Genomic DNA, 25877 nt, shown 5'->3' with positions numbered 1-25877 from the left:
CAATTCATATTGTTAATGTATCGCCCATGCAGTGCGCCATTCCTATTGTCCATGTTTCCTGGCTGTCATCACACCGCAAATTCGGGATTCTCGTTGTATCTAAAGCTGATCCTACACAGCTTTGAAACTTGGATGGCTTGGCATTTACTGTTCTCCGGAGCGGTTTCCTTATTCCATGAATTTTGGGTGGGGATTGTTTGCATTCTGCACTATTTCCGGATTTTTTAGACAGGTTTGTTGCAATTAAAAATGGGTAAATAATTAATAAAGGGCGCATATATACATACATATGTATTTATTTTTAAATTTTTAACTTGACGACGATTTTGGATCACAAAAATTTCAACAATGATTACCTATGTATGTACATATAACTCGGTTTTCAGATATGTACATATACAAATATTTATAAGTATTTCCGCTTATTGAAAAGTACGGAAATATGTTAGACAGTTTTTCAAAAATACATATAGTTTGTGAATATTTCAACCACTTGAGTTGTTTTTTTTACTCAAAGAAATTGTGCGGAGAAAAATCCAGAGCATTATTTTTAACATACAAATTTTGCGAAAATTGTTCGTATTTTTTGTATTGATTGTATTTTTTGACATTTAAATATATGTATCTGAAATAAGTATTTATTTTTGCAAATAATAGACATAGGTATACATATTTCAGAGATTTTTGTAAATACACATCCGCCATATGATTACTCACAATAATTTTGGTTACACTCTTAAATATAATGTGACCCTTTCGAAAAGTAGATAAATGCAATCTCAATTCAACATTATATAAGTAAAGTGTACCAAGTCCAGAGTGATGTTAACTTGATAAAGAATAAAGTTCTCTCTGGATTTAGTATAGGTAGTTTACTTACCTAATATAGAATTCAAAGTGCATTTGCTTTTCAAACGGGTAACACAATTTTTAAGAGTGTAGTTTAGAGATATTAATTAATTTAGGGAGATTGGATTCATCCAGGATAAATCTGAAGTGAATGATGCCATAAAGTTCTACCGTTCGATTCAAATATTGGAGAAATATTTGAACGCTTCTCTCATGACTAGGGTCGTGCCTAGCATAATATTCTGCATACCTGGGATACAGATTGTGGAGCAGTACGTCTGCATAAAATTTCGAACCGCGTTGCCCTTAATGGGCTTCCTGGTGTTCCCATTAATGGCGACGAATGCAATTACCAATAATATTTTGGCACTTACGATGGCTTCATGGGTACACAGTGCGTCGCAGAATGCCCTGACTTCCCTGAATCGCAAGGCTACAGGAATGCTTACAATGCTTAAATCAGGGCTGCTAAATGAACAAAAAAACACAAAATTTTGGAAGATGATTTTGTTTTATTTTCTGTAAAATTCAATATTTTTATAAAACTGCCTTACATTTCAAAAAGGATACTTTGCTATTTCGCTACCATCAGTATCCAGAGAAGAGAAAGAGAGAGAAACCTTTTCATGGAAATCTCCGGGGTTTTTATACCCCGAATTTGTGTTGGAGAGTTGAAGGTCATAATGTGTACATATTGGATAATATCCTAATAATATGCATAACATTTTTTTTACATACAGACGTACATACATACATAATGTGTTCATTCTGAAATGTGCACAATAATGAGTAACAGCTACAAACAAATGGACAAATAGTAACCTTTAGTAAATATTTAATATGTTGAAAAATATGTAGTAAAAACTTGAAAAAATCAATTATACTGAACTCCAATTTAGACAGCACTAATTATTCCATTACCTAATATAAAGGTTGACCTACTAAAATAAATCCAGCGAATCGCCTGTCCGATAATTTTAATAAAAATGTAAAACTAAAATTTGTTAAAAATGTGTAAACATATGTAGCGTGCATGTGCATATTTTATTCAATTACATACATAGTTACTGAAACCAGAGATATGAAAAGAGCTACACTTAAAAGTTCATATTTTTAAATACTTAGGTATTGAACTAAAACATATTTCAAGTATTTACTCGTCCCATTCTGCCACCTCATTGTACTTTGTCACAACTTGAACATCATATTTTTGTCGAAGGTCAGAAATTATGCGTTTACCCAAAACTGGATTAAATTTCTCGCACGGTTCCACAATCTCAAGCTTTTTCAGGGCAGGAAATATCTCACGGAAAGTCTTGTCCTGCAAAGGAAAAAATGTTTTTGTTATATTCGTTGAAAGAGTTTTCTAATAAAACGGTTTAAAAGCCCAGTTACACAACTTTTGATAAATTAAATATATTTTTAAAATGCATAAAGCGACCCAGCTGTCTGTTGAAACTTGACAAAAATTACGTGGCAAGTTAAGTTTGAATTTTGTTAACGCTTTCAAAGCTTAATATTGTGGGTCTTTTTTCCCCACCTTTCTAAGAATTTAGAAGTTATTAAATTTTACAAATTTATAAAATTTTATTACTTACTTCGACAGTTTTACTCAGGAAGAAGATATCGACGTAATTTGCCTCAAGGTCGTTCAAATTTGTCTCCAAGTAAAGTTCTCTTAATTTTGGGAATTCTATCGAATAAACTTTACGATAGTATGCCGAAACTCTTTTTTTGATAAACTCTACTTTAAAAACCTCCATGGTCGGGGCATGTTTTGCGAGGCATTGTTGAAAATCTGACATTATATCTCTTGACAAATCAATTGAATCGAATGGACGTAAAGTTTGCATTCTAATTCTCAATCTTTTCAACCCACGGAGTGCAGCCAGGGCTGCGAGTTTCTGAAATAAAGGCAAAATGCAATTAGATAGATAACGAATTAAATAGTCATTTACACAAAGTTCAATATTTTATGTTTTTGGTAATGATAAAAAGGGCTGGTGCAAGATATCTGTATTATGGCGAAAAATAATTTCTTTCACGGGTATAAGCAGTAAGCGCCATCTAGCGTGCAATCTATACAATTACGTAGGTATGAATTAGAGCCAATTTGCGATGAGCCGCTATATGTGGCGCTTATTCTTAGCATTTCTTGTATATACCTTGCATGCTTCGAAATTTCTTGCAGCGTATATAGTGCAAGAAACGTGGAAAAGGTGCAAGAAATATGAACCACACTGTCAGTCTCAAATTCCCTCAAAATATACTGACGGGGAACTTTGAGACTGGCGTGGGGTATTTAGTTTCTCAGAATTCTCAATTTCTGTAAAAGTTCAATCCTGCGTGGATGGAGAGTAACACTAAATATCTCACAAGTACATTTGCATATTTAAAACGTTGCCTTACATGACATTTGCCATTAAACGTTACATCGATTTCTTGCAGTATTCCGAATTGCTCCCCATATCGAACAATGGCTTGTACAACTCCATACAAATCGATATAAGATGCATCCTCAACGATAATTTTTGCCGTATTAAAATTGGTGAAAAAGTTGGAAACGTCTTCGGCAACTGCGGATCTATCGAGTCGTAACGTGTTGCAGATCAGCTTTGGCAGTCCGGTGATATCGGCTGAAAGGAGGAACTCATTTTTGCAACAATTTACAATTTTTTTAATTTTCCTGATTCTACTTACGGGGAACGAATCCGTTGGGATTAATTTCCAAGTGAGAAAATCCATTGCAAGCGTCAATAATTGAGGCTAGTGGGACGTGTGATTGGTGAATGTTATCAATCGCATGGAGCAGCGAGGCGAAACAAATTAGCGATCCGTTAGGACGCGATAAGTCTCGTAAAAGTTGGGACAAGCCTGAAAATAGATAATTTTGAAAATAATTGATAGTAATCGAATCACCTTTTCTTACACCAAAATTTGTTACACCTTGTCGTATATAGTCCAAGTATCGTTTTGTATCTCAATAAATTTAGCAAATTTGCAGAGACGAAATAAATTTTCCGTAATGTTACTTATGCAAATTTTAAAAGCTTTAAAACTAATCTTGTGATGGAGTTAGATTAGGTAATTTATATCAATTTGTTAAATATAATTTGGAAACTCTTGTTATCGTAATAAAAAAATTATAACAACTTTTTAGATAAACTTGAAAACAAAAACATACTTTTGTGGCTAAGATTTGGGATTTTCAAAATTTATCTATGTACATATGTTGTCATGCATGCTCAAGTTGCGAGATCTGTACATATTTGCATATGTAAATATGTGATGCTTGTGGTGAGTATACCAAATTTATACGTATATACATACATACGTAAATTATGGTAACTTATGCATTTATGTAAATTATGTAAATAATAATAATAATTATAATAAATGATAATTTATGTAAATTAGATTGGATAATTTAATTATCCAATCTAATTTATACTTACATTGATACTCCTCATCAATTTTTTCCTCTTCTCCAGAAATTGTAACTTCCAATTTAAAATGTGTGAAAGATGCGAGCTTATCGCTCAACGCTGTTCGGATATCATTGCCCGACCTCAAGATGAGAAAGGGTTTTCTTTCACAGTTACATTGTTTCTCTGTATTATCCCCGAACTTTAAGTGTACGCGGGCCTGTAAATTATTCAACAAGTTTAGATGCTTTATATATTTAAACGTCCTTAAAACCTTCATACATACCCGCCTAATTTCCTTAAATCTACTCTCCGCGACTGTGTTCCACTTTTTATTGACGAGGCGAACACTTTTCATCGTGTCCAGATCCATCGAGGAGAATATGTTTTTCAACAACTGGATAGGCATTGAAGAGTAATAGAAATTACGAATTAACTACGACATAACTTTTAATCCAAAACGAGACTAAAGATATTTTGTACCAATTCGTTCCATGAAATTGACTCCAATAACTCCGCTATTTCAGGGGGTTCCATTATATGTATGTATGTAGGTCTTGTTTAGAATCTAGTTTAACAATTACGGGTTAATGCACTCTTAAAAATACCGCTACCCTTTTGAAAAGTAATTGGAATGAAGTCCCTCTACACAAAGTAAACTATATATAGTTTACTAGTTTAGTCTGGATTTCTTATAAATACGAAATCCAGACTAAACTTCCCTCTTGATTAGGTTAAATTTTCTCTTGATTTGGTATAATTTACTTAAGAAAGAGAACGCATTTACTTTTCAATAAGTAAGAAGGGTATTTTTAAGAGTGTATTTCCAACTGAAATTAATACTTTAAATATTTAATATTCACTATTTTAAAACCTCGTCGTAGCAGCTGAATGGGAATACAAATTTATTTGATATGTGTGTCCTTGATCTGTTCCCTTCGCAAGTCTCCAACTCTTTTCCCTTATTACATAAAGGGGAGCCGGGGACCGTGCGTGAAGAATGGGATCAATTTTACTATAATGATTTCTCTATCATTTTGTGGTTAGCTTTATGCCACATCTCATATTTGCACAAATATGTAACATGATTGGAGGGATGAAATAGCTGTGCGTTTGGACCCCACGAAATTGACGACATATTTTACGCACTGCGGATTTCTAGCTTCACTGGGGTGCACGCCTTCAGCAAGCGATTAATAATCCACCCTTATTAAAAACTCGATCACCTCCAGTCATGTGAAACTCTGCGGAACAAGTGCATATGTACATATGCCATATGCCTCTGAAATTCTACAGAATACAAGGACATACATATGTATATATGTACATATGTAAATATTTTATGCATATTTACGTTTGCAGTTTGAAAACTTCGGGGCATGTGTTCATATAATTCCACCCCTAGCCAAATGTGTCGCTCGATACCAGTCTTATGTATCTACATTCAGACTAACATATGCATTTTTCATGGTTTCTTTACTACATACATACATACATATTTACATATATTGAGGCTATCATAGTTAAAAAAGAATATGAAATACTTAGATACTATTTCTTAATATCCTTTTATTACCTGTTGAATTCTGACATGCTCGAACGTTGCTTCCGTTGTTGCAAAGGTTTTAAAGCGTATGTACATATTTCCAACTTTCTTTACATACGCTTTAAAACCTTTGCAACAACGGAAGTAACGTTCGAGCATGTCAGAATTTAACAGATAATAAAAAGATATTAAGAAACAGTATCTAAGTATTTCATATTCTTACTCCATATTTCCAACTTTCTTTTCTATGTAATTTATTTATTTTGTAGGATGATTAATAATGCTTAATGAATACGATGTACATATTGTGCACAAATCCAATTTATTTCATTTTCTTGAGCTGACAAGCATTCTGCTGGAACATTAAATTTGAAAATATTACATATTTACACTGGAATTTACGTAGATTACTTAATATGCAATTTAGATTCGATGTACTCTTCAAAAGGGTAACATTATTTTTTCAAACGTACTGGCAATTAGAACCAAAATCAATTCAAAATTTGCTGAATCTATTTATTTAGAGCGATTTTCAAAGCTTCCTCCCTGCTGATGCGTGGATAATCCTTCACAAAAGTAAGAATGGGCTCTCCAGGTCGACCCATTAAGGTGGCGAGAACTTTGCAAGTTGTGCTGTTCGACGCGTTTGCTGACCAGACATGGACATCGCCCTCGTTTTCATAAAATGTGTCGCCAGCCTTGAGAATTCGGAGGGGATCCTTGTTCTTCTAATTATTTATTTAGTGACATGGTTACAATTTTATAATTTTAACAAATTTAATGCCATTTATTAATCAAACACCCTTAAAAATTAAGTTTCCATTTCGAAATGTAAATGCACGCAGAATTCTATGTACATATATTTATGAAGTAAACTTCACTCTAAGAAATTCAGTATTAAAATATTTAATACCAAGCGGTATTCATACACGACTCTACCAAAGTGGTATTGATAAGAAGCACTAGCTTTATATTCAAGTTTTATCATATCGATATAGCAATTTTTACGGACCGGTGAAATTTTAATACCAAGCGGTAACCACTTTAATACCGAGAAATCACTACCTGCGTGAGTATACCGGATTTCTAACATTTTTATACTAAAGCCAGAATAATCTTTGCGCTTTATCAAATTAACTTTGCTGTTTCGTTTGCTTAAAATGGAATTCAGAGTGCATTTATGTGCTTTTCAAAAGAGTAACATTATTTTTAAGAGTGTACCTGAAACAGAAATTCGCCTTCCAGCACATATCCAACTACTGGACCGGGATGGGTGTGTGGATCAGAACCAAGATCGCCTGGTGGAAAGGTCAGGTGAACCATGGTAGCGACCACGTTTGTCGACGGTGTGACCACTGGTTGTTCCAAGACAACGGCTAGATTTGCCTTGCTTGATGTGTAGCATAGCGCAAATAATAATGCTAATATTTGCAAAGATTTAATAAGTGGGGTGGACATGGTGATGATGAGGTTGGCTCAGCTAATACTAAATACAAAATTCCTTAATTTAATAAACATTTTATAATTATGAAAATATAAAAATATACAAGTTTCTTACCATAAAATCTTAAAATGTTCTGTATTAATCAAGGATTATCTTCACGCTTAAATATGCTCTCAAGTACCTTCCAGTCAAGTATCTAGTAACCAACTACTAACGAAAGTTACCTTGAAAATGAAAAGCATCTTATTTTTATCCCAAGTCAGGGCTTATGTACCCGTTGTCTGTGTATCTACACATCTATCAATTATAGTCATACAACAAATCCCATCGACTTGTAATTTTCCACACAAGTTGCACATGTAAAATTAGGAGTCAAGTTGGAAGGTGAGCAAGATCTGGTGAAAAACATATGCGTTACACATATGTAGTAGACAGTTGTACAACCTGACTCGGGCTAAATACATACACACAGCCAGACAGCAAGTTTTTGCATGTGTGACGATATTAACTTGATCGGGTGCAAGAGATTAGTTTAATTGTATGCATCGATTTATTCTTCATAAGTCATTACTACCTTGTACATACTTCCATTTGATTGTTCTCTAGCAAACCAAATGCAATACATGTTGATCAATATATGCAAAATACTTGGACAAAGCTAAATCAACAAATAAGTAAGTAATCATTACAATGTCCACATACATAAATCACTGTCATTTTAAGACAAGTTTTTTTCCCTCGTATTAATATCAAAGAAAGAATTAATTAAAGTTGTTGTTCAGTTTGTCAAGGGTAAGTTTTTAGGCACATAATATATGTATGGTTCATGGTCGTTTCATGAAAATGATGTACATACATACATATGTAATACCGAATGCAGTGGAGGTGGAGAAGCCTTTTTGTCATAACTATCTCAATATTATTTCGGATTTAACTACTTCTAATATATTTGTTGATGTGTACATACACACACAAAATTCGGACAAGTGGTCATTGTAGTCAGAGTCAAGCAGATCGATCTCGTCGTCCGAGGTATGGTTTTCGATGTGCACTTTTGTGGCGTATTATCTTTGAAGAGAAAATCTGGATATCATTTCAATAATCACGTACAAATGTATATGTACATAAGTAGATATGCAAATAAGAATAGACATGTAAATAGGTAAGTATCAAAATTATTGCTTTGAATTGATTTTCATGAAACTTAAGCACTTGGACGTATTTATGTACATATACGTATTTACATATGTACATATAAATCCTTATATGCAAGTTACTTGAAGAAGTTGACTGCACATACATAGATGAAGGCTTTCAATAAATTTTATTTCAATCAGAATTTTCTCCGCTAGCGATATTAACGACCAAATATACATAAACACTTACTTGAATATGCATCATGTACCTATTTCAAAAATTAGACCAAATCGAGTTTAAAGTATGGCAAAATTTTCAAATAATCAATTTCCTTGTATACATGAAATTATATACTAACTAAATAAAAGTTAATAAGTTGATTGTCCTTTTGCCTATGTTCCTCTTTATCAGTTTACCGATAAGCCCAAAAAGGATACTAGCTTAACTATGTATACACATTTAAATATATATATATATAGTTACGTTATAACATATCTATCCATGCAAATCAAAATGCCAACCGCATGAAGTTATTTATTTGATAAGACTTAAACACCATATCCAGAAAACCCGTATGTGTTTATGATAATGATAATACACCGATCACTGATCAAGGGGATGATACCACATTGCTAAAAATTCGCCTAATTTTGAATTTATTTGCTTGAATACAAAATTTGGTTCAATCTTTTAAAATACAAAATTCATATATTCATAAGTAATTTCGTTATTTTCCCATCAACAGGTTGATTTAAACTTAATCTTTAATAAATTACTACCCGATTTTAACCTTCGTCACAATTTTCGTTACCGGGTCGATATGCACGTTTAATCTGTCCTCTCGCCAGTCCATGGTCATAATGGTGCCCGGCTTTATAATTCTGTAGCGAGGAACGCCAGCTTTAATTTCATCCTCGGAAACCTGTTGGAAAAGATAAGAATATCTTGTATATCTATAAGACGCACTTCTTTTAGTAAATTTGACTAGAATTTTGGCAATCCAAAATTTCCAATAAATTTAAATTTTTGAGTACATACATATGTATGCATGCACTGTAAAGCATGTGACTAATCTCTAACTGGTTTGCATGAAAGAATTTAATTTGGGTACACAATTTTTTTGAGAATGGTCTGAGAGATATATTTCACATATAATGATACAATTAATTTTATGCATTAATAAATAAACATTGAAAAGTGCAAAATTACTATTTATAATAATTCAGACTCAAATAACGCATTTGATAGTTGCAAGTTTCTTTTTAAACCTGACCCTCTGCAACCCATACATTTTCATAAGGCATCTTTGTTTTAGGCAGATCCTAATTAATTATGCCGTTACTAATTAACTATGTATGTAATTAGCTAACTAATTTCGTTGCTGCGTATAAATTACCTCTTTACTCTGATCCACAACTTGCTCCCCAGAAAGGATTATCTTTTTTCCAACCAGTATTGTCGTCCATTCGTCCAAATTTATTTCGGCCGACATTTCGCTGGATGAAAGAATTGGTGGGATTTTAACGTTCAATTTTTAATGTAAATTTACTTTTTATGATCTTTACCGTTTTGTTTTGCTTAATCGAATTGGGCTGAGCGGATCTGACCCAGCTGGATTTTTCGTTTCAAGTGTTAATAATAATCATGAGTGGATAATCATGTTTTGTTAGCGTTGCATGATATGATCGATACAAACTTGCATACAAATGAGTAATGACGAGGGCGTGAATCTGACTAATCTGTACATGTACATTTGTAAACTTACGTAAATACATATTTATATATGTACGTATGTAAAAGGATCTTAACGGTGTAAGAGGATAAACCTTTTGAAACATGAAATCGTTCGTTTTACAAAAATAGCGGACAAAGCAGCAATTCCTTGCTATGCGCAATCCGGTCGATATTTTTTTACCTGGAAGAAAATCAGTATTGTAACTTTAGGGCTATTTAATACTCAAAAAAATATTTGAGTCTTCTTAGAGGTGATACAAGATTTGTAATTTTACATAAACACAAACGTTATATAGTAAAAATGTGGTTACCAGGGCAAAGCATGATTTTAATATAAAGCAAAAAATTTGAAATTTCCCAACTTCATGAATCAATTATGAAAATACGTGCTTTATGTTAACGATATAACGTAACGGAGTTATTTGACCAGAAACACTTTGGCTCTTGGGGTAGGAATATGTGTCGGAAGCTTAATGTTAATTCGAAGTCGAAATAAGCATTGCTCGCAGCATTTATTTATTTAATGTTTTATTTACATACATAATTTTTCTTTCCAACAATTTCTAGTTGCATTGATACTTTATAATTATTTAGTTTACCTGGAAATTGCGAATATTTCCATAAACAATGATGACTTACATAATTTCTAATCAATTTATTTTTCTTATTATACAAATCCACGGAAGTATTTAGTGTAACTATTACTCATCCTGGACCATCTTCATTAGTGGCTTGACCTCAATTAAGTAGATGTCATTTTCTTTAGTCGAAACTGTGTCATCACCTGTCTCAGGGCCAAAGTACAGTTCCGAAGACCAACATAGTTTTCGCTTAATTACGACAAAAATCGTGGAGACGGTGGCAATTGCTATAATTGCAAGTAAGGCAAGCGCAATAATGAAGAACCAAACCGGAAACAAATTGGTATTTCTTTTGAAAGTCCTCGGTATTTCTGGCATTTCTTCCAACAACGCTTCCTCGACGACTTCCAAGATATCGTCCCATGAGGTTGTGACATCTTCCTCAGCTTCGTAGGTAAGATCATGCACCGATTTGTCTAAAAATTTCTCCATTCCTGGTAACTCGATTGCAATGTTGGAGGCAAATGTTTCATTCTGTTGTGTTGTGTTCACTAGGGAATTATTGCTCGTGGATGGGTAGAAGCCTGAAATAATTATGATGGTCGGTTCTTCTCCATCGTTACTCATAATATTGCTGAACACTAGGTCGTCCTCACTTTTTGCCATGAGAAAACTAAAATTGCTCCGCGTTTCGGTTTTCGGATCCTCGCCAAGGCTAGAAAGAGTATGTTATATTACCTTATCTGATATGCTTTTTAGAATTTGTTAAATACACCTAATTTTTAAACCAAAATATCACACATAAGTTTCCAGTCGAAAATTACTGGTATGAAATTTAAAAGAAATTTATTTGACAAATTTGGCAAGCTGACTGCAAATTTGTCCTGCACATGCTAATCATGCAAAATTAATGAAACTATTATTCTGTAATGCACTCCCTCGGTATACAATTTTTACCTGATTTTATGTCCGTCTTCCAAATCCTCCTGAGATATTGAGTAGACGGTTCCAGGTTCTATTAAGATTGGCTTTGGATAGATAACCCACCTATCCGTTATCGTGTCTGCGCCTTGCTTAATTCTGCTACCTGGTAATTCAGTAGTATTGTTACTCTCATCGACGGTCTTAAGTCCCATGACGGCGGAGTTGAGCAATATTTGGAAAATATCAGCGATGTACACCCCATTTACAAGCGTTATTTCCCCCGGAAGTAGTGATTCATATTCTGGTAAGGAAATTATCAAGTCGTCCCCCTCCCTTCTAACTGGTGGAACATATTTGGTTCCTATCTGTGCCCTCAAGGGTACAATAATGTCCGTTAGGTCCAGGGTGTGTATGAGTCGTTGATCTTCAGTAACATTTGTAATTGTGGGGACACCAGTATTGATAACGAGATCATGTTGGAGGAAAACTATCTCGTAAATTGTATTTGCTCCTCCTCCACCGTAAAAGTGATTAGTAGCGTTTTTAGAAGTGGTTAGCACATTTCTTTCCTCCTCTTTATCGTTTCCTGCTTGAATGACGAAATCTTTCGTTTTGTAAATTATTGTGATACCTAAATCTACCGCAATTTTTGCCACCATGGACTCATCTAAGACGCCTGTTTGGCTGTTTGGGGTACATATGGCCAAAATTTCTCCTGATCTGCCGACCCTTACTTCGCACGCGTCCCTCGTAAAGAATTTTGGTTGACGGTAGAATTCGTCTTCTTCGTCCAAAATTACAAGCATTTCATGGAAGTAGTGGGAATCTCCGATGGAGTAAGTGACAGTGTCGTTCCATATGTAGAAGTTGATCGAATCTAGGTCACTTAAGGTGAGTGGGAGGTGGTAAATGTGCTCGGTGTGGAGGAACTGGTTGTGGTATTTTCTCGAAATTAATGGAGTAAAGGACATCGGCTCCTGGAAGTGGTAGCGAAATTCTCCTTCGGCCTCTGTTATTTCGATGTCTTCATTTTCAATCGGCATAAAGAAGGACACAACCGTCCCTGGCTGCAAAGTGACATCCAAGTAGAACCAGTGGCAGTAATCGGGGTATATGACAATTTCTTCTGCTGCGGATATCTGCTCGGTGTTGCATCCTAGAAAAAAATTACGTTATTTATTGACTAGATGGGAAGTACGGAAGTGTAAAAAAGTTTCCCGAAACGAATAATTCGATTTGGCTGACGTGACAAATTGCTATTTATTTAGGGTTTTCAAATAAGCACAGTAATAAAATAATTGGTAAATTAAGAATACTTGCGTACCTGGAATTACTGTATCCTTGTGATTTACACGGCCAAAGAATTTGTGAATGTCTGTCATTTTTTCAACCACAGGCCCCGACGTTGCGGAGATGCTGCCATTCGTATCATGCAAATCGATTATGAGATCTTCATCTGGACACAAAGTGTCTAGAAGACGGACTACATTCGTCCCATAATCGTTGTCCTGACCGGAAATCACGTTAATTTTTGATGGTACTGAAGCAATCCAGAACTCATTAAGAATTTCTGCCCCAATGCCACCATGAAATTCAAATCTAGACTGTTCGTCAAAATTTTGTGTAATATTCACGACGAAAGTGTTTATCGAAGTTGTAAGTCCGTGAAGGATAAGCGTATTTGATATATATTTTATTTCCCATATAGCATTAAGCTTGGCCTCTTCACCGTCGGATTCGGCTGCCTGGAAAATTAATCAAATTTCAATTATTAGTGTAAAGGACTTGAAATTCAAGACATTTGTCAATTAGCATGTACATGGACAAAATTAAATTTGGTCGAAAGATTTTATAGCTGTAAGATTATAAGACACTGTGCAGAAAGCATTTGATCGATTTGAAGGGGGATGTGGCAAAGCATCTTATTCTTATCATGTTGATTATAACATGGGACGTAGAGGTCAATCCGGGCCCCGGTTTCTGGGGGGCAAAGGGTAAAATCAACCAAATGCTATGTATGGCCCAGATTAAGTTCATTAACGCTTTCTAAAGCGTAGTTTCTATGTTTGTACAGTAAGCAAAATTTAACTCGTACTTTTTTCTATGATGTCGTAAATCAATAGTTTACTGCTTTCTGGAAATCGATTCTTATTATCGTATACATCGCTTTTATAGGAAATTTAACGTAGATTCTAAAACAAATCCTAATTTTTTGGTTTTTCTGACGGGTAATGAACCATTAATTAAAAAGTTGGAGAAAACCCATTCAAATCCATGCAAAAAATAAAATTATATCGTACCCTTCTGAGGTTTTTATGAAAATTGTGCCTAATAATTTGGTAACACTTTGTAGAACTTCAACATGTTGCACATACTTCTGTCATTCTGAATGATACGTTTACAGTTATTCAGAATCCTTGCGCTCTAGTCCTCGGCCCATTCAAAGCCCTACGCCATATTATATTTATATATGAATGGCTTCATGGCCCTAAATTTCTTTTCCGGAATGCAGCTTCTGATGAGTCGAAACTGTTGTGTTATATTGTATTTGCGGTCCAGATGTAATTTTCGTAGCCAAAAGTCCGTAGATGGCCAAGTTCTTCCCGGTTTTATTCCGATCCTCGTTTTTTTGTTGTAGGCCTTTCGACTCCGTGTCCATGGAACTTGAACACGGATTCATGTTTCTTCCATTTTTGGACAATGAATTGGTTAAACGGCTCCTGAAACTTTGTCCTCCATGCAATTTCTGCGTAGCATAGCCCGCTAGTACATATGCAGGCCAACGACCTTCTTCCTTCATAGGGTATAGCTATTTTCCGCCCATTTTGCAAGATGTCTGACAGTATGAAAGTGAAAATATTTGAAATTTTCTCCATACAAATATTAAAAACCGTAAACAAGCCAAAATTCATTTAAGAATTATTGTTTTTGCCTTTGATGAAGAATGAGAAAGTCGAAATACCGAAGGGTACGATTTAATCTTTTGCATGCATTTTCAATTCTCCTCGGCTTTTTAATTAATGGCTCGTTATCAGTAAGGCAAAACGGAAATGGGGATAACTTTTGGAATCGACTTTAAATTTCGTATAAAACTGATGTATGACATAATAATAATCGATACCCATCAAGCAGAAAACTAACGATTTATAACATCGCAGAAAAAGGAACGATTTCAATTTGTGCTTACTGTATGGTAACTAATCGAGGAAGTAGACGAAGATCGAAATATTTAGATCATGAACGACTTATTACAAGGGTTTAAACTTGTAAGTGGTTAAAACCAATCAAGAAGCTTCAGTTTTCACCATGCAAATCTAAGAATTCTTATCAGACGAATTTGGTAATATATGAGCTGATTTATGTAAATTACCTTAAACTCGCAGGTTACTCCCTGGTCAGAATTTACAAATCGGATTGTAGGATTCAGGGAAGTTCCTAACCGAATCGCGTCAAATTTTAAAGATTCATTGAAACTGAAGTTAAGTTGGAGTAAGTGTTTTGCTTCCTCATAGACGGCCTCAGATATGATTCCTGCTGGTAGAAATCGGTACTGAAGGACATGTTGATTTTCATGGTATGGGTAGAATTTTATGCAGTCAAGGCCGGACTCCAATGAAATATCGTAGACGAAACGCCCATGTCTAGCTGTGTTACGAACTTCTGTGAATTCTGGCACCAGTACAAGTATCTCGCATGATCTATTGTTATCGTCTATAAATATTTTGTCTTTCCCCTCAGTACCACTACTTGCACCACCTCTGCCGTCAATCATTGTTACGGATGCGTCACAAGATGTTACAATTATGTCTGGTTTCGAAATACGTCCGTAAAATTGTTGAATATTATCCATTTTCGCATTCTGCCCTGGAGAAGTTCCAAACCATTTCCGATGAAAGTTGAACGTTATTGCATTGTCGGCGGAAAGTTGTTCCACAATTAGTGTATTCTCAGAGGAACCAATTCCACCTGTGAAGCTGGTTTCGTTAATTGAACCCTTTTCGTCAATTTCTAGAATGAAAATGTTTGTTGAATTAGTGGCCCCATTAACGTTCCAGCAGTTTCCGGTGAGTTTGAAATAGTTGGCGAGCCCTTGAATGCCTTGGTAAGATTGACACCCTGGGAAATGGAATACTTGAACGGATCCACTTGTATGAACGAGTAAATTACCGTTCGGCTCATTTTTTGCGTTAAAAATTGTGACTGTGGGACCCGAGAGAAATCTGGGATTGCCGGTTTTACCAGAAATCTTAAAGCTAATTTCATCACCGTATCTGGTGGATAGGTTAATAAGAAAATTGTTGTTGGCTGGATTGTTAGGAACTTGGCTCAAACTAAGATCTGTGAGATGTATGTCGAACGCTAGAGTGCTACTTTCATGGGTATTCACTTTGAAAAGTAGGCGTTCATTTATTTCTGTGCTATTTGTGATGATCAGCACACGCCCAGTAATATCCGTACTGATGTTGGATGCTGTATTTTCTTGTAGCTTCATGTTTCCTTGAGCAACAATAGTGAGAAATTTCGTTACAGGGCAATGGATTCTACTCGGAATTATGACCAAATCTGGGTTCGAAAAACTCCCACCGCTAGTTGCAACATGTTCAGTATCGCAGCCACAAGTAACAGACTCTGCAAGCTTCTTTCTCCCTTCGAGAGTTGTAACTCCAGAAATTTTAATGCCGTCATTAATCGTTCCGTGCATAAAATTAATGTCCAAACGACCTCGGCTATCTTCATTGAACGCTATTATATTCTGTTTCCTGGATGGAGGACAGTTGATGGATGCATGTGCGTGCGCCAGGAAGCTATCGTATAGAATAAATGAGTCGCCCATTTTGCCACATTTCACTTTCCAACTCCCGCCCCTCAATAGGAATATGTTTGGAAACTCTTGAGCTCCTATTCTTTCTAATAAATCTTCGAAGCGATAATTTGTTCCTATGTAAATATCCAGCGAATGAATAAATTTAAGCTCGCCAGGAGACTGGAAGTTTGCAGAAGAATATGATGATCCGCCGTAGACCCCTTCCCAAAATAGGACCTTGACTTGACTACTGGCATGAGTTACTTCGGCAGTATCGAAAGAAAGATTAAAGCGCCCTCTCCCATTTGCAGCTGTGGAGTTTAATGAAATCTTTGATATGGTGCTTGTGTAGCTAAGATTCGTGTAATTACTGCATCCGTCTTGAATAATTACGGTCAAATCCATGTTCTTATGTAGGTGAATATTGCACTCAAAATCTGCAGTTTCTCCAGGCAGTGACACAAGTTGAATAGGTCGGATGCTAATAGACCTTGTAGCTCTAGGTTTGCTGTTGATGACTTTGGTATTACCCTCAGAGATTATGGTAAGAGAAGTTGTGCAACCTATAACTGACAAGTCAACAACATCTGGGTTAGTACCACCACCTTGTGACCGTACGGTTCTTAAATCACAACTCGGCTTGATGAATTCCGTCCTGCCCTTCCGTCCTGTTATTTCGTTTATGTTGCTGAACTGAATATTGAAATTATTATACCCTGTGCCATCCGATAGGTAAGAGTCCTTGAACGAAATTTGTGAACCTCTCAAAAGATCATCCGGCAACGTGATACTGTTTACTCCACCACCACCTTCCAAGAGTCCATTCAACTTAGTGCAATTCGCATGCAGTACAAAATTATCATTTCCGTTTGCTGCCACAAATTTCTTTTGCCCATTTTGGATGATAAAAATGTTATCCTCTGAAGAATACTCGTTTAAATAAACCCAATCGTTTCCGTCCTCTAGGTCAAAGTAGAATATTTTTCCACCCAAATTGGGTTGATAAAGTGCGATCGTCCCGTCACAAAGGTAGTCGCGCGTCATGCTCCGTTGTGAAGTGCGAAATCCCTGATCTGTCAAATGGCCTGGGCGGCATTTAAACACAGCGCCATTTACCTCTGCAGGAACTGCACGCTCTAGGTGGATCCACTGCTTCTGGCGAAAATCGACGAGATTATTCAGACGCGGATATCCTTCCTGCACATTTGAAGATTGATCGCACAAACATCTGTAATCGTCATAAGACCAGTCGCCGGTTGATTCCCACCAATTAGTGCAACTGTGCCCATCACAATATTGCCCTTGATCGCAGCCTCTCGCAAGCTCCACGTCGGATGAAAACTTTTGTGAACAACCCCATAAATTCTTCAGGTAACAGGTCCTACGGGTCACCCTACAACTGCCAGAATAACTTATGCTTCTTGCGGGGAAAGCGATTCCACTTAACTGTGGATTGCTCTTAAGAAAGTTTAGGTTGTGTTTAACGAATAGGTCATTAAGCTTCTTTGTTTTTACTAGGTCATCCACATAGTCATTCTGACGGGTCCCAAACCAGTCGAAGAATCGGCTTACGAATTGCTCGTTTTTCTCAAAGTCAAGAAGTGGAATGTCCGATTCAATTCGATCAATTTCATTTTGTGTTTTAAAAAGTGATACGACCAGCGACAATGCCAGGTTTGCAATGATTCCAACCACAGCAATTATCGCTCCAGCTGGAGGAAATGCAAGTGTGGCAACTACCACCGCTGTGGTTATCGCGATGTCCACAGACTCTTGTACAATATCGGCAATTGCATCATTTTTGTCATATTGGTTATCCGAGGCGTGCAATCTGTCGACCGCCTTCGCTAAGGAATACGACGACAGACCTATGTCTGCTATGATCCCAATGGGTCCAGCTATTTTGCCAATAATTTTTGAAGTTTTTGCAAATTTCCCACCAACTCTAGCCAGATTGCTGGACAACTTGGCGCCCTTTTCAACTGCTTCGATTCCTAGCCTAGCTCCAATAATTCCAAGCGATGTATAGTCTTTGTGTATAGCCCCATTTACTATGCTCTTGCCCAGGAGGAAAATCCCAATGGGGGCAGTAGATTTTGAGATTGCGGAGGATGAACGGGAGAATCCTTTGCTGTTATATAAGTTGTTAATTTTTTTGGCTAGTTTGGTTTGGCTAAGTTTCGTTTTAACTTTTCCGCTTTGGACTTTGATCTTATCCCAGAGCTGTAATAAAAAAGAAATAATCAATATCGAATATTAACAATACCACAGATAAACTACCCACATGAAAGGGATAATTTCTTGCTGACTTTACTAAAATCATACATCTTCAATTTTTAGTAAACATCTACGTCACGTCTGAAAAATCTTAGTTTATAGCATTTAGATTAAGTTCCGTAATATTGAATCGATAAGACAAAGACCTGCATTGTTCTAAGCAAATATAACTTTATTGTTCTTTAGTTGGAAGAACTAAAAATTGAGGTCTCCCAACGTATACTCACAGGTTTGGAACAAACTAGCGTCAATTGATTACAAATATAATTACCATGAAATTTGCAAATGGATCTGTCTGCCAATGAGCAGGTTTGGCAGAGATATTTGAATCCAAAGCGGGAAAGATACGCTGCAAATTTGGAAAATGAAAAATTTGTTAGCCATTGGGGTGGGTCTTTTCCTCTTTTTATGCAAATATCTCCGCTAAACTTGAGCATTGGCTGATAGTTTCAGTTGCAAATTTCATACTAATTATATTTGTAATCGATTGACGCTAGTGTGGTCCAAATCTCTGTGCATACATTGGGAAACCTCCTTGATAATGTTATCCGTATCGATAAGGAAATACTATGGGACGTTTAAAAGCATCGAAAAATTTATCAACATTCCCACTGGTGGTACACAATCGGCAGTTTATCGCTATAAATTCGCCACCAAGTAGCCGAATTATGATAGACGATTTGTAACCAATATGATTTGCTTTACTGTTTTTAACTTAACCTCGTTTCTATTAAAATTTGTTTGCCTTATTGAATCCATCGACCCGAAATTATCATTACCCCAAAAATATGGATTTGAACCCAATTGAAAATTGACACCGCATGGATAAATATATGTAGCCCTTTTTGCATCTTCAACTATGATATTTTACACTTACCGCTCCACCTTTCTGTTTAAGCTTGGAGGCTACCGTTGCCTTTTGGTAGGTTTTTACGTCTTCAAGTTTTGCTAAATTTTTCACCTTATCCACGTCATCTGCGCTACCCTCGAACTGAAGCCCGTCTTCCATCCTGGTAGCTTCTGCCAATTTTCGTTTTTTGAACTCGTCCCCTTCGGCATATTCCTGGATGAACCTTTTACTATCAATTTTTGCGCAAGGTGATCCCAATGAACGCTTTCTTCTGCTGCAACCAGAAATATCTACAAAACCAAGTGAAATGCAGTTGATATGTAACTCTGAAACGAGTAGTTTCTTAACACAAAGGGTGTGGATTTAATTCGTCCTGATAGTTTTTTTGCGGATGCGACACAAACTTAGTAAAGAGAAGTACAAAGTTAAAACAAGATCAACATAAATTGCCGATAACAAAATTAGCAATATGTCTCAAATAAAAAAAACGTCAAAGTTTCCACCAGTTTTAGGGTGGAAGTTTTCAAGTGTTGGCACGCGAAATCGGGGCGAATTAAAACAAATCCCTCTATATTATCTAATTAATTTACCAACATATATCCTTACCTACGGATTTTAGCTTGGTTGCCATCATTTCATCCAAGTCATTGGTGCGCGATTTAAGCCTAGCTTCCATCTCGGACAAATCAGTAACTTTAACTCCTTCAGGTTGCTCCCAGTTTTTTATGTTGGCCGCGGGCTGACCAGGTTTATCGTGTTGAGTAAAGTCAAATATGTCGTCGGCATCTATTATCCCTTGCTGGCACTTTTCGCATAGCGATTTGCTTACACCAATCACGACTTTATTCTCCCCTCCCAAGTTGGCCTGTTTAGAGTAACACAGGGTAAAAAGTATTTCACACTTGTTACCAGAGATCCGTGATTAATTAATCGGGATTAACGGATTAAGGATTGGGATTAAGGATTAATAATCCTTAATGCATAATCCGGACAAAAAATTGTATGCAATTAATCCTTAATCATTAATCCCGACGAAACATTTCGACGCTATTAATCCATAATCCTTAATCCCGACAAAGCGGGTCCAAATTATTAATCCTTAATCACGATTAGGATTAATTCTCGCAGGAGAATAATCACCGCGAATGGAGTGAATTAACACTGACATTACATATTATCAACCATACGATATTTTTCCACTCTTTCTACTTCAACCCCCCCCCCCCCCCCCCGAAATTAAAATGTATTGAATTCTTTAACATTAAATTGTTGCTTCCATAAAAATACCGATTAAATCGTTAATCATGGTTAACAGTGATCTAACTGAGCTGAAAGATTTGTCGTTCATCATGTTCATCACCGACAGATTCTTTGATGTCGAACAAATTGACAAAATCAGCGGCTCTTTATAGAGCCAGGCGCATAACTTGTGCACCAAAGCGTGCTAAATTGGTGTTAATATTGGGCCAACATCAAATTTTACTTCACATTTGACATGCAAAAGTCCTATGCATTGTCTGTTTTGAATGTAATTGACGTTTTAAAATTCTTATGTGCTACAACAAACAATTAAACTACATTAAGTTGAATAAAATAATAATAATAATCCTTCAAGAATTAATCAGGATTAATTAATCCTTAATCCTTAATCCCAGTAAATGAAATTATTTAATTAATCCCGGATTAATCTAATAGCGGAATAACATTAATCCTTAATCCCACAAAAAAAATCATTAATCACGGATCTTTGCTTGTTACCAAATTTAAATTACACAGGTGCTAAGTACAGAAATACCACAGCTATGTAGTGATAGAGATGGAAGAACCATTGAAAACAACGTGGAGAAAGATTTAGAAATAATTCGAGTATAATTCATTTTGGCTTTGTAACTTTGCCCCAGTTTTTCAGTTGGCAGAAGCAGGATGTAATTTAAGCTAAAATTTTGTCAGGTGTTTACAATTGGAGTGATTTTAGATCGATGTATGTGCTACATATCTGTGGTACATAGAACAAATAATTTCCATGGTGGTAATGAGATTTTCATCGACTGGGAATACATAATGTGCACCTAGGGTTGCCATCCGATCGGATAGGATAGGATAAAAATAATTTTTATCCGATCGGATAAGTCCACTCTTCGGATAATCCGAGTCGGATAATTTCAGAAATATTATCCTATCCGATATCCGTCGGATATCCGACGGATAGGATAATCAAATTAATTAGTAAAATAAATACAAAACTTTCAAATAATGCAAACAATGTCGGGTATTCAATTTACATAAGCTCTCTTAAGATTATGTTAAGTGCACTGAGCACAGACTAAACTACTAAGGGAATTGTAGGAATTAGACGTGATACATATGTATATATTTGACAAACGTCTTTCTATATGTCTCCACTTTTTTTTATTAGGTAGTTTGAATAAGTATGATACGCAGTATGTAATCAGTTCAATTTATCATAATGTCAATATTAAAATTAATTACTTTAAAGCACCCACAGAACTAGATTGATTCTTTATGCAATGGGAAAATAACCTTATATATTAGACAAGAGAACCGGTTTGTGTCTGACATGGTAATAATTTTACATCTGCTAACTTTACTCAGATTTGTCTCGAATTACTTAAATATATCCATGGATGAAAATGAAATACAATTGGAGATGGAATATTTACTTTACTTTCGCACATACAACGTGTCCAAATTACACTTAACTCGTCATTTTTAAATTATCCGATATCCGTCGGATATCCGACGGAGAACATCGGATAATCCGAGTCGGATAATTTGAAAAAATTATCCTATCCGACGGATATCCGAATCGTATTTTTCCTTATCCTATCCGACATTATCCGATCCTATCCGATCGGATAGGATAATCTCGGATAAAAACGGCAACCCTATGTGCACCCAGATAAAGTTTGGAAAGTGGGCAGCATTTACATACATATTTAAACGTACTAACCTTCTTAGCCTGGTAGAGTAGCTGCATTTCTGCATGATGGACGTGCGCCCCTTTAACATTCTTTTTGTAATTGAATTGATTCCCCACAGTTTTATCGAATTCTAACTTCTGAGTTTGCAAATTTCGTCTAAATTTCTCCTCCATCTTGGCAACTTTTGATTGGAGGTCGGCCTCAGAAAACTTGGGATTCTTCCTGGCGTTCCGATCTAATCTTTCTAACGCTGCTTGGTGATTCTTTGTCAGCTCGTCTACCCTATTTTTCCACTCTCCTTGTTTTTCAACTTCAAGATCTCGAACGATTTGGCTCTCTGCGGTCGGCTGGACGACAAGCACGGCGGGATCTTTACCATCGAAGGAATCTTTCATATTGGTGTCACGTATTGCCTTTTTTATGAGCGGGGCGTCAGAGTCGTCAAGGCCGAAATGATCATGTGGATAAATCACTTCTTTATTCATGGCCAATTTCTTGAATAGTTCTGCATCGCTGGGGTCAAGAGGAAGCTCAACGTTTTTAATATTCCCGGAAATGTAGATTTTATCACCGTCTACCATTACTGCGATAGTGTTGATGTCTTTGTTCTTCCTAATTGACCCCTGGAAAATAGAGAAATAAAAGATTGTCAATTACTTTTTATTTTGCAATTTGCAATTGCGATTTCTTACGCATTTGAAAAATTAGTGATAATTTCTTTATTAGAAAAATTTTAAAAGTAATGAAGTACCGTAAATAATCTATTTATAGCGGGGTCTCGATCCCAAGTTTGAAAAATTTAATAAGTTTGCTTCTATTTAATTATGACATTCCAATAACTTGTGTTCTTAAATGCTTCAAGTTATGAATGACCGGAAAAAAATTTGCCAAATCTGAAATAATACCCGGTTAGTAATTATAGCCGGATCTGTGACGAAGTTAGACCTGGCTATAAATAGGGTATTTACGGTAATTAGTCAAAAATTGTGGTTGTTTTTTAATTGAGCAGTTTACATTGTATAATTAATTAATTCAAATTAATTGATATTAAGCAATTTTGTACTTTTACACAGTAGCAGCAGAAGATGAGGTCATCGTGGGGACATTGCCGTTGCAGGATGTAAGAATTCAGGACGTATTAATATTTAACTCCTTACGATGAGTCATCTTCCGCCGCCACTAGTTTTGCATATTTACATATGTACATACCTCAAGGGCATTCAAATAGTCCTTAGACGTCAATTTTTCAAAAATGTAAGCCTCGGGTTTTCCGCGATGAGAGTTAATTAGATTGTCCCGCATGGCATCAACTGCTCTCAGGGTGGTGGGGTGTTGCAGTTGGTCAAAAATAGGCTGGTGGCGAGAAGTGAACACATTGTCCAGAATTTTTTCTGCCCAAGTGTTTGCCAATTCTGGGGTGATCTGTAGTGGCGTTAAGGAATTTTAATTAATAAATGTCATTATACACTATTCATGGTATGGCATGATGGAGTTATATTTAAGATCAATCATTCTAAAAGAAACGTATGTCACAAAAGGGGTGTAGCGAAAGGGTGTGGTCGTAGGCAAAATCAAATTATTATTAAATTCGAAAATATAATTAAGTAATGTAGCAAAATAAAATTTTCGCAAATTGTAGGTGTGGTTTGGGTGAAATGAGATTCCGCGTGGAAACTATTGAGTGTTTAATGCTAATTTCGGGTATCCAAACTCAATTAATCATAAGTGTGTCTATTCTTGGTAAATAGTGCCTACATAATTATCTGTAAGTAATCTGTACGTAATCTGTTGTATTATCATACAATCGACCGCTACTTTATTAAGTGCGTTTAATCCTCATTAATTTTTTTCTAAATCCTCAAAACTTCATCGATTCAGCTAAAAATCGCAGAAAATTAAGTAATACTGGACTAAACAGACAGACAAATTGTCAAACCAACTGATACCCTAAATACCGAACAGGTTGGCTAATTATGTATATAATTTGTGTATATTTAAAGTTCCATGCTATAAAATACATACTTACTGGTATCTTGCTTTTCAAGGCATCCCCTCCCGTTGCCTGTACAACAACGTGGGATACTCCTAACCACAAGACAATTACCGCAAACCCAAAAGAGTATAGTCTGTTTAGCCCCATCTTACAATTGTTAGATTAGAAATTTGCCCTCGATGAAGATTCTCTGCAAATTGGAACATATGTAGTAATTTGGTGAGATTACTTAAGCCGAATCGTAAATTTATATAATATCTCACTGATCATGGGAACGAAGTGCGTGCATAATATGCGTATGAATATGCACTGCATATTCATTACCAGTTTACATCATTATTAGGAAACAAGTAGACGACAAACGTTAAAATTGCGAAATAGGTAAAAATGCTAGTTCATAAATTAAAGACAACAAATTAGAGAGTTTATCAAGCGGATTTTGTTAAAATGTGTACAAGGAAAAAAATAGTTTAGAAAATTCTATAGACTTCTGTCTCTACTTTTGTTAATCGGGCACTGATATTAATTTGAACGGTACATTTCCTGTCAAAGACTCGATTTTGCGCTGGAATTTTTTTTCTGAAATCTGCATTTGGGGATTTTACACTAATTTATTCTTTAATATTTAGAATTTTAAAATTTAGAAATATCGAAAAACAGTGCGGACATACTAAATATTTAATAATCAAATTTTGAGGATTAAAGATTTAAAAAATTGGATCAATTTTGCGAATTTACGAGAAAAAGTTCAGAATATTACCTCACATTTCTGCTACGGCATGAACAGTCAAAATTTATAAATCCTATATCGGGGTTTTAGATGTCAATTATTCTCAAAGTATGTATTTGTATTTCTTTTACTACACAATTTTCACAGAGAAGTAATGCCATGCATTTATTTTTTTGCAATCGATAAAGCTGCGAAATTAATTTCTTCTTGCAAGCAGATTTTTAGAATACAACTTTTATTATAATCCGTCAGACTGACTGCAATAATTTGCAAAAATCTGTAGAAATATACAAGCAGCCAAACTCTTGTATTAACATTAAACATGACTGATGATGGAATGGTTGCCAAATAGAGACAAATTTGAGTCGGTAATCTACAGTATGTAATCTTTCTTAACCCAACATAGCTAGAGATAAATATGTAGTTTTTGCTACATAAAGCACAGTACTCATGTTGTTATTTTGCAGCTAAATAGTTGCTCCGTTTTTAGTGTGTATCATAATCCAAGCCTGTGGTTTTTATTGACTTTTTGTTTGTCACCACCTACCGAAGTAAAATATAAATATTACGTATTATACATAATACTTATTTATATTAATGTATATGTGTTTGTTCTATAACTTGCAAGAAGGCGAGAAAGT

The 25877-nt window shown here is 35.6% G+C and overlaps 3 protein-coding genes across 4 annotated transcripts; all 3 read right to left on the bottom strand.

The window, feature by feature from the left end:
• Positions 1 to 971: 971 nt before the first annotated feature.
• LOC118437526 lies at positions 972 to 5491 on the bottom strand. 2 transcript variants are annotated; one of them, XM_035856585.1, is made up of 8 exons: positions 5118 to 5491; positions 4758 to 4842; positions 4561 to 4671; positions 4305 to 4494; positions 3550 to 3723; positions 3259 to 3485; positions 2448 to 2753; positions 972 to 2170 (listed from the first exon to the last, which is right to left on the bottom strand). In XM_035856585.1, the coding sequence occupies exons 2-8, from the start codon at positions 4809 to 4811 to the stop codon at positions 2003 to 2005; spliced, it is 1230 nt and encodes a 409-aa protein (XP_035712478.1). In that variant the 5' UTR covers positions 4812 to 4842; positions 5118 to 5491; the 3' UTR covers positions 972 to 2002. The 2 variants fall into 2 exon arrangements, with proteins under 2 accessions (XP_035712478.1, XP_035712479.1); XM_035856586.1 differs by lacking the exon at positions 5118 to 5491 and having other exon boundaries at positions 4758 to 5075.
• Positions 5492 to 6123: 632 nt separating this feature from the next.
• On the bottom strand, positions 6124 to 7535 carry LOC110855649. The gene is made up of 3 exons (XM_022104060.2): positions 7379 to 7535; positions 7042 to 7306; positions 6124 to 6548 (listed from the first exon to the last, which is right to left on the bottom strand). The coding sequence occupies exons 2-3, from the start codon at positions 7276 to 7278 to the stop codon at positions 6333 to 6335; spliced, it is 453 nt and encodes a 150-aa protein (XP_021959752.1). The 5' UTR covers positions 7279 to 7306; positions 7379 to 7535; the 3' UTR covers positions 6124 to 6332.
• A 1034-nt stretch (positions 7536 to 8569) lies between these two features.
• Positions 8570 to 25567, bottom strand: LOC110855625. Its single transcript, XM_022104034.2, has 12 exons — positions 25267 to 25567; positions 24540 to 24696; positions 23723 to 23935; positions 22543 to 23136; positions 20178 to 20436; positions 19599 to 19861; positions 15011 to 18667; positions 12965 to 13385; positions 11674 to 12796; positions 9967 to 11431; positions 9798 to 9897; positions 8570 to 9323 (listed from the first exon to the last, which is right to left on the bottom strand). The coding sequence occupies exons 2-10, from the start codon at positions 24651 to 24653 to the stop codon at positions 10837 to 10839; spliced, it is 7239 nt and encodes a 2412-aa protein (XP_021959726.2). The 5' UTR covers positions 24654 to 24696; positions 25267 to 25567; the 3' UTR covers positions 8570 to 9323; positions 9798 to 9897; positions 9967 to 10836.
• Positions 25568 to 25877: the final 310 nt, after the last annotated feature.

Source organism: Folsomia candida, unplaced genomic scaffold, assembly GCF_002217175.1.
Source record: "Folsomia candida strain VU population unplaced genomic scaffold, ASM221717v1 Fcan01_Sc013, whole genome shotgun sequence".
Lineage (NCBI taxonomy): Eukaryota > Metazoa > Arthropoda > Collembola > Entomobryomorpha > Isotomidae > Folsomia > Folsomia candida.
Note: the sequence above shows the minus strand (reverse complement) of the source record. Positions and strands in the feature narration are given on the sequence as shown.

Coding starts and splice junctions, on each gene's coding strand:
- LOC118437526 (XM_035856585.1), bottom strand. CDS start 4,811: ATGGAACCCCCTGAAATAGCGGAGTTATTGGAGTCAATTTCATGGAAC. Junction 3,724..4,304: donor AATTGATGAGGAGTATCAAT/GTAAGTATAAAT, acceptor ATCTATTTTCAG/GCTTGTCCCAACTTTTACGA. Junction 2,754..3,258: donor CGTTTAATGGCAAATGTCAT/GTAAGGCAACGT, acceptor CCTTTATTTCAG/AAACTCGCAGCCCTGGCTGC.
- LOC110855625 (XM_022104034.2), bottom strand. CDS start 24,653: ATGGGGCTAAACAGACTATACTCTTTTGGGTTTGCGGTAATTGTCTTG. Junction 12,797..12,964: donor CAAGGATACAGTAATTCCAG/GTACGCAAGTAT, acceptor ATTTTTTTCTAG/GATGCAACACCGAGCAGATA. Junction 11,432..11,673: donor GAAGACGGACATAAAATCAG/GTAAAAATTGTA, acceptor TACTCTTTCTAG/CCTTGGCGAGGATCCGAAAA.
- LOC110855649 (XM_022104060.2), bottom strand. CDS start 7,278: ATGTCCACCCCACTTATTAAATCTTTGCAAATATTAGCATTATTATTT. Junction 6,549..7,041: donor AAGGCGAATTTCTGTTTCAG/GTACACTCTTAA, acceptor ATAAATAATTAG/AAGAACAAGGATCCCCTCCG.